Genomic DNA, 8,669 nt, shown 5'->3' with positions numbered 1-8,669 from the left:
GAACATAGAAAGTGAAAATTTTGCATAATTTAAGTTTTACATATTTGTGATTATATTATGACTAGATTATTATATCATATTATCATAATAATTAGAATCTTAGTGTATATTATATGTGTATATTATATAATATAACATTTTGTTGAAGATATGGTGTCTTATAAAAAAAATATTAAAATTTATATATTTAAATATATATAATATTTATTTTAAAATCTATCTAAGATGTTCAGTAAGTGTGAATTTATTTTAATAAAATAATATGGCATTTAGTTTTGGCTTTTAATATTTGACAATGCTTTAATCTTATAGTTTATCAAAAGCTCTCGTACAACTTTTAACTCATATCACAATACTTTTTTTTTTTCTTTTTTTGAAAAACACAACACTTTAAAATATATAATTTATGAAAAATTTAACAATTTTTTCCCGTAGCAATACTGTAATTGATTTTTTTCATAGCACAACTGCAACTGATTTTTTACATAGCATAACTATAGTTGATTTTCCCCACAATGACTTTATTTTATTTTTAATGAGATAAGATCTTAATTACTATATTTTATAATTTAAGGATCCATTTACCAAAGACTGTATACATTGTATAGTTTAAGAATGAGTGTTGCTATTTGACACCTTAAGGGGTCCAACACTACATGAGGTGTCACCTCATGATCGGTTAGCGATACCTCATAATACTTATTAAATTTAAATAAGTGAGACATGATATTTAATTACACAAATAGCAGTATGCCACCTTCTTGTGGTGTTGGACACCAGTGGTGCCCCTTAGCAATTCTCTTTTGGTATGAGAATTTGGTTTGGTGGTAATGAGAATATCAAATCTATCTCATGTTTAGTAAATTTATTTTTGATAGTTTAAGAGTTTGTCTTTACAAGTAACTCCCACTTTTTTACTTGATTTAAAAGTAATCTTAACTTATTTAAACGCTTGAGTTTTACATTGTCTTAATATAAATCTCCTCTAAGTCTACTCTTACCAACTCAAAGCTCGTACCACCACTGAGCATAGTCATGTTAAAAACTATAAATATTTTTATTATTATTATTGCCAACAAAAATAGTCCTCTATAAATAAATATATTAAATAATATGAGCTCGTTTGTTGTAGATCGTCCGATTTCAATCACACGATCACAGACAAACTCTGTAACAGTGGGCCAGTTTTTGATGCCGCACGGTAGAATTTCCCTAAAATAAAAAATAAAAACAAAAACAAACTGAAATGAAATTGAAGGCAGGGACACTTCTAACGGAACTGAAAACCCTAAAACTATAGAGCATTGCCGGAGAAGAAGATTTTAGTTAAGACGAAACCCCACGCGTTTACATTTTGGACCGGAGAATTTGGCTTGCGGAATCAGGTGATAACATTTTTCTTTATTTTTTGTTTTTTTTTCTGAAATTTTGTTATATTTTAAAAGAGCGATGTTTCCCTTTGAATTTCAAGAGTGGGGCTGTTTTAGTTGTTTTTCTTCGTTGGATCCTTAATGGAAACTTACAATGCATGGTTTGATAAGTTTATACAACCAATGGCGTTTCCTAGTTTGATGGTTGCATTACAGAGGAGAAGGAGTTTGAATTCTTTCCGAAATTGCTACCTTATTTATGTTAAACTCTTTGGGTTTAATGGAATTAGTATATATTAAAGTCTTACAAGCATTTAGGTACTTCATTATCGTTTTGGGTTTTTGCAGATCTTCAGTTAAAGTTTGCTGCTATGTAATGCAATTCACGTTTGCTTTTTGAAGTTTCGAGTTTTGAGATATTTGAAATCTATATGGGCATTCAGCCTTTCTTATGGTGGTCATGATTCATGACAACGTGATAAAGTTGTTAAATTGCTAGATTTATATTTATTTATTAAAAAAAAGCAAGAAAACCTTGCAATAGTAAGTTTTTTTTGACCTACCAATCTAAGTACTTGGTAAAGCTGCCAGTCTCAATTAAAATGAAAAAAAAAATAGTTTAATTGTTCGCTTCTAGTTTATTTTTCTATTTGTCTTTTCATGAATAGAATTGTGATGGCATTTAAGTGCATAATCATTGCTTTGGTGAATCAATAATTATAATGTTTGAATAATTCTTCTTTAAAATTTATATTGCTTATCTGACATTCTTGTTTATAGAGGTAGATGGCCTCTGCAGGCTACTTATTTATTTGCTGCAGCTGGGATAACGGTGCGGAACTCCTTGTAGTCATCCAATAGGGAGACAATACAGTTTAAAGTTAATTAATCTGGCATGGATGCTGAAGCAGAAAGGGAAAATAGGGAGCATCATGCTGGGGAAAGCACTGAATTAAATAAGGGTGAAAAACTAAATGTAAATGAGTGTTTGACAGGGAGAGAACTAAATATTCATGATGATGATGGCAATGCTAAACCTCATGTTGGCATGGAGTTTGATTCAGAAGATGCTGCCAAGACTTTTTATGATGCATATGGCAGACGTGCAGGTTTTAGCATCCATGTTGGTCAATTCAATCGTAGTAAGCCTGATGGACCAATTGTAACTTGGGAGTTTGCATGTTCCAGAGAGGTATTTAAAAGGAAGAATGTTGAAAGCTGCAATGCGATGCTAAGGTTGGAAAGAAAGGACCAGAACCATTGGGTAGTGACAAAGTTTATTGAGGACCACAACCATTCTATGGCTAGTCCTGGTAAGGTCCATTACCTTAGACCCCGTAGGCATTTTGCTGGTGCAACAAAGAATGTGGCTGATACATTAGATAGTCCTAGTGATATTTATGTTTCCGTGGATGGTAATAATGTTTCTTATGAATCTAATCGTGTAGTTCGGAGTGTTTCCCCTGTGGAAATAAATCACCCATCAAGAAATGCTGGGCCTATAAACTATATTAGGCCTTCTAGCCGAAAGAGAACACTTGGAAGAGATGCTCAGAACCTTCTTAATTACTTTAAAAAGATGCAAGCTGAAAACCCAGGCTTCTTCTATGCAATACAGCTTGATGATGACAACCGCATGACTAATGTGTTTTGGGCCGATGCACGTTCAAGGGCAGCTTATAACTACTTTGGTGACTCTGTTATATTTGACACAATGTACCGGCCAAATCAATACCAGGTCCCGTTTGCGCCTTTCACTGGCGTAAACAATCATGGTCAAATGGTATTGTTTGGTTGTGCGTTACTTCTAGATGAGTCTGAATCTTCCTTTACTTGGCTATTTAAGACATGGCTTTCTGCCATGAATGACCGACCCCCTGTCTCTATAACAACAGACCAAGATAGGGCTATACAGGTTGCTGTTTCTCAGGTTTTTTCAGAAACGCGTCACTGTATTTGCAAATGGCACATCTTGAGAGAAGGCCAGGAAAGACTGGCTCATATATATCTTGCCCATCCTTCCTTCTATGGAGAGCTGTATAGCTGCATCAACTTTTCAGAAACTATTGACGATTTCGAATCTTCATGGGCATCTCTCCTAGACAAGTATGAACTTCAGAGAAATGAATGGCTGCAGGCAGTGTACAATGCTAGAAAGCAATGGGCACCAGTTTATTTTCGAGGCACCTTTTTTGCTGCACTTTCTTCAAGCCAAGGTGTTAGTTCTTTCTTTGATGGTTATGTCAATCAACAGACCACCATCCCGTTATTTTTTAAGCAGTATGAAATTGCCCTTGAGCATTCATTAGAAAAAGAAATAGAAGCAGATTATGATACAATTTGCACTACACCAGTGCTGAAAACACCATCACCAATGGAGCAACAGGCAGCCAACCTTTATACAAAAAAAGTTTTTGCTAAGTTTCAAGAGGAATTAGTTGAAACTTTTGTGTACACTGCAAATAAGATTGAGGGTGATGGGGTAGTCAGTAAATTCCGTGTTGCAAAGTATGAACATGATGACAAGGCATATATAGTCAATTTAAATATCTCAGAAATGAAAGCAAATTGTAGTTGTCTGATGTTTGAGTATTCTGGCATTTTGTGTAGACATATATTAACTGTCTTCACTGTAACAAATGTTCTTACCCTACCATCACATTACATATTGAAACGTTGGACGAGGAATGCCAAAGTTGCACTTGGACAGGACGAATCAATTGAAGATATGCAAGGTATTGAGTCTCTTACCTTGCGCTTTAACAATCTATGTCGGGAAGCGATTAAATATGCACAGGAAGGGGCGGTTGCTGCAGAGACTTACATTGCAGCAATGAGTGCTTTACGAGAAGGTTCAAAAAAAGTTTCTGCTGTGAAGAAAAATGTTGCTGAAATTACAACTGCTTCTCAGGGCAGTGGAAATATTCAGGAAGACGGTAATAGGAAAGGTCATTTGCCAGCTTCTGACATGGTTTCCTCATTGTGGCCCTGGCAAGAAGCAATGCCACATCGTTTTAATCTTAATGATGCTGGTATTCCCATTTCTGATTTCAGCTCCATGGGTGCTGTGTCAATTCACCGCGACGGTGGCACTTCTGATAACACTGTAAGACAATGCAAAATTTATTTGATTATTTTGATATTTTCACGATGCTAAGATTTGCAGATTCTATTTTAAAATGAATTTTCCACAAGTATTTTTAATGATTTTTGGGTTTGATTTTACTTTTGTTTTAATTGATTTAGGTGGTTCTTACCTGTTTTAAGTCTATGACTTGGGTTATAGAGAACAATAATTCAACCCAAGGTAGCAAAGTAGCCCTAATAAACTTGAAGGTGAGAGTCTTCCGTCTTTGTTAACCTATTTCTTTCTTTCTCTAAGTTTTTTGTGTTATTTGGAATACTCCTACTTCGAACTATGTACGGTATCATATGTAACAGATGCAATAGGTTACTAATGCAGAACAAGATAATTAAAAATTCATATTTATAATTATTATTGACTGTGATATTTTGGAATTTGGATTATTATTCAGTTTTGTCTTATTTTATTTAATTAGAGTTTTATTATGCTGAAAAGTGTTAGAATTTGTTTCTAGTTGATTAGGGTTTTTATTTGCCTATCTACAGGCATAGTCCTGCTAAACTCTGTTTCCTTATGCCATTATCTTCTCCTTTGTTATTTTCTCATCCTGTCCTACATCAATTACTCTCATTGCCATCTTGATGTTGTAGCTTACTTTCTTACCTCTGATGTAGCTTCAAGATTATGGCCAGACTCCTTCAGGAGAGACAGAAGTGCAATTTAGGCTAACACGAGTCACACTAGAGCCTATGTTGAGATCCATGGCCTATATCAGTCAGCAACTTTCTACGCCTGCCAACAGAGTTGCTGTCATCAATCTGAAGGTATCTGACTTTGTTTCAAACACTTTTATGTCTTCTTAATGATAATTAAAGTTTTTTATTTTTTTATTTATTTTTTATAACTAGAGATAACTAAAGTTTTTTTTTAATAAGAAACAAAATTGTATTAGATAGGGGATAGAAATACAAAAAACTTTACAGGAAGATGATATGATCATCTTTGATTACATCCAAAGGTTGCTTTTGAAAAACTTCAAAAAATTGGCTTCTTTCAAATGTCTCTCTCTCTCCTTGTGCTTATTTGTTTTAGAAATGATAAATATATATATATCTCTTCTATATAATAGGTGTGTAGATAACAGAAATTCTTGGTTTTAACGGTTTTTTATTTTTTTTAATGTTAACTTTAACGGAATATTCTTATATTTAACAGAATATTCTTATATTTAACGGTAGTTTGTAAACACTTAAACTTAAATAAAATAAAATAAATAATTAAATATAAGATATTTTTTTTAGATATTTTACAATGGTAATTATTTAAAAATAATAAATAATTAAACAAATTAAAATAGATATCTTTCAGATATTTTACAATGATAATTATTTTAAAATAATAAATAATTAAACAAATTAAAATATGATATTTTTGAGATATTTTACAATGATAATTATTTAAAAATAATAAAATCATATATTTTATAATTTAAATAAAATTTAATTAAACTTAAACTCACTTATTATAATAATATCATATTAAATATATAATATAATATACTGTGAATTAGCAACAAATTTTTTTTTTAAAAAAAAACTAACAATAAGCTTAAATTTAAAATCCACGTATAATATTTAATATTACTATAAATATATAATATATAATCTCTTGTTGTCACTCCCAAATTCAAAAATTAGAACAAACTTAAACAAAAATAATAAATTATTTAATTAAAATAGAATATTTATTTCAAAATTTATATGACATTAATATAAATTTAATAAAAATAATTAATAAATTCTATAAATAAAACTAAGTAAAAGTGTATATTGCACGTTGCTTGTATCTAGTATATATATGTATGTATCTGTGTATTGGTACAAAATCACAAATTTAATTAAGACCAACCAACTATTTGATCACCTACTTAGTTTTTCAACTGCTACATCGGTTTGGGATTGACTGTCATAACTCATTATCTAGAATAGTATTCCCTGAAAACAGCAAGGACTGTTTCGTAGATAGAATTAGACCACATGGTTTGACAGTTCTAGTGTTTCAGTCTTATAAATTTGAGTAGTGTGTACGAGGATTGAGATGATAAAACATTAATTTGAGAGTTGTCATTCAATGAAAGATTACTGGATGGTGGGTTGTTTTATGTTTTTCAGTGCTAGATATAGGTCTTTGATGGGCTCAATAGGCAATATGACAATTATTATAGTTAGAATCAAGTTGAATACGCAGAAAACAATTCAGGAAAGTAGCCCTTGTCTTCTCTCAACCTAATTATTGGATTGTTATGGAGAAGCCAATGTCTACCAATATGAAGCACCCATGGAAATTCTTGCATTGAAGTATAAAGGGCATTTGTAGTCATGCTGAGCCATTAAACTTATTACATACTATCTTTTATATAGAGTACAGTACATAAATAGAAGCCATGGTGTCTTCTTAATTACAACAGCTCTCACTGATTAAAGTCCTCTTAATTATAACAAAAAATCCTACTCATTAAACAAATCAGAAAAAGAATTACCTTTTAACTTTTTCACACCAAAAAGCTGTAATGCTACCCAAGACATTGTTACTCTTAATCGTAACGACTCTGTACCCCTTTATAGAATAACTTCAATTGATGTTTCAAACATACATGAACATGTTGTTATCAACTCTAAAAATTATCTAAGGGCATATGATTATGTACCGATTTTCAGTTTTTAATTAAATTGAACTGAGCAATCATATCTTTGTATTGACCTTTTCTTAGCTCCAAGATACAAAGACAACATCAGGGGAAACAGAGGTAAAATTTCAAGTATCCAGAGATACACTAGGTTCCATGTTGAGATCAATGGCTTACATCCGCGAGCAGCTATGAAACCTGTGAGCATATCTTTCATGTACTTTCTGATCCTTGTGCATCATATTTTTCATTCACCATGCTATAAAACCCAAGTTTAATTGGATTGTTTATATTGGCTTTCTATGAAAAATTTTAAGCTGTGTTTTCTTTATTGATCTATGCATCTTGAGACTATTAATTTATGTAATAAATTGATGTTCATTGCAGAGCTTTATTCTGAGTACGAAATTTATAGAGATAATTGATCTCAATGCTCCTCTGCCAAGCTAATTACAGAATAACTGAACCATGGCTGTCAATTCTCCTCGTCCGAAAAGATTTTTAGCAGTAGAATCATTCGAGGTTCGACCCAGTTTATAACCAAATATGTATAATTTTAATATTTATTTAACAAGGTACGATTTAGCCATAATTAGATATTTTTGTCATTCCTTCCTTGGATCACGTCTAGTTAGGTTTAAGCTTTTATTAGGGTTAGCACTTCACATCTCTAACTCACCTAATATACAGGGTTTCCATGTAACTATGTGCTGGAAACTTTTTTGTAAATGTAAAGCCTGTGAATTGTGAAAATTTCTTTAAGAACTCTTGGCTGATAATTTGTATCTAAAGCTTCCGATATTAGAGGTCTTTGTACTCCTGTTTGGTGATGCAAAAGCTCTTCTTTGTGACTCATAATCCTTTCCACTTGGTAATTATGTTTCAATACCTAATGATGTACAGGAATGTTAAATCACCTGTGAGGCTGTGATATATCAACTAGTAAGAACAATTCATATGAAATTGTGTGATAGTATCTAACTAAAATTAACATGGGAACATATGATCTGTATAAAAGCCCATGTTGACTCTCAATAATATCCATTAACCTTTCAAACCACTTACTCTATCTTCTCCCCATGGCAGAAGAGAAGAGCTTGCGAGCTCATGGTTATAGGTATATGAAATTCTGTAGAGTTATGAAATATACATCTATTATCTACACGAGTATAAATGCATGTATATTTAATATGAATGTCTATATTTTCATAATTTTTTTAAGCATTGTTTACGTAGCATGATGTTGTGGATTACAGAATCCAGATGAAGTATTGTAATGTTTTATTTATTTATTTTACTATAGAATCACTATTTTTTCATTATTGTAGTACATAATATACTCATGAAAAAATAAGTGGGTTATAATTTTTTCAAACACCAGATATATTAAATGACCCTACGTTTCTATACCCATATCATAGAATTATCTTAAAAGTTTATCAAAGACTGATTTTTTTTAAAGTGATTCAATCGCATTAAGATTGAAAAATATAAATTATAGAGAATGAATTCTTTTATCCAAACAGTT

The 8,669-nt window shown here is 31.6% G+C and overlaps 1 protein-coding gene across 3 annotated transcripts; it reads left to right on the top strand.

Moving 5' to 3' along the window:
* The first annotated feature begins 1,227 nt into the window (after nucleotides 1-1,227).
* Nucleotides 1,228-7,999, top strand: LOC133797975 (protein FAR1-RELATED SEQUENCE 3-like). 3 transcript variants are annotated; one of them, XM_062236126.1, is made up of 7 exons: nucleotides 1,228-1,385; nucleotides 2,151-2,683; nucleotides 2,819-4,476; nucleotides 4,617-4,706; nucleotides 5,130-5,279; nucleotides 7,226-7,341; nucleotides 7,529-7,999. In XM_062236126.1, the coding sequence occupies exons 2-6, from the start codon at nucleotides 2,266-2,268 to the stop codon at nucleotides 7,334-7,336; spliced, it is 2,427 nt and encodes an 808-aa protein (XP_062092110.1). In that variant the 5' UTR covers nucleotides 1,228-1,385; nucleotides 2,151-2,265; the 3' UTR covers nucleotides 7,337-7,341; nucleotides 7,529-7,999. The 3 variants fall into 3 exon arrangements, with proteins under 3 accessions (XP_062092110.1, XP_062092108.1, XP_062092109.1); XM_062236124.1 differs by having other exon boundaries at nucleotides 2,151-4,476; XM_062236125.1 differs by having other exon boundaries at nucleotides 2,151-4,476; nucleotides 7,226-7,358.
* Nucleotides 8,000-8,669: the final 670 nt, after the last annotated feature.

The sequence above is a fragment of the Humulus lupulus genome, chromosome 8 (assembly GCF_963169125.1).
Source record: "Humulus lupulus chromosome 8, drHumLupu1.1, whole genome shotgun sequence".
In the NCBI taxonomy this organism is placed as follows: domain Eukaryota; kingdom Viridiplantae; phylum Streptophyta; class Magnoliopsida; order Rosales; family Cannabaceae; genus Humulus; species Humulus lupulus.
The sequence above is the reverse complement of the archived record's forward strand: the minus strand, read 5'-3'. Positions and strand labels throughout refer to the sequence as shown.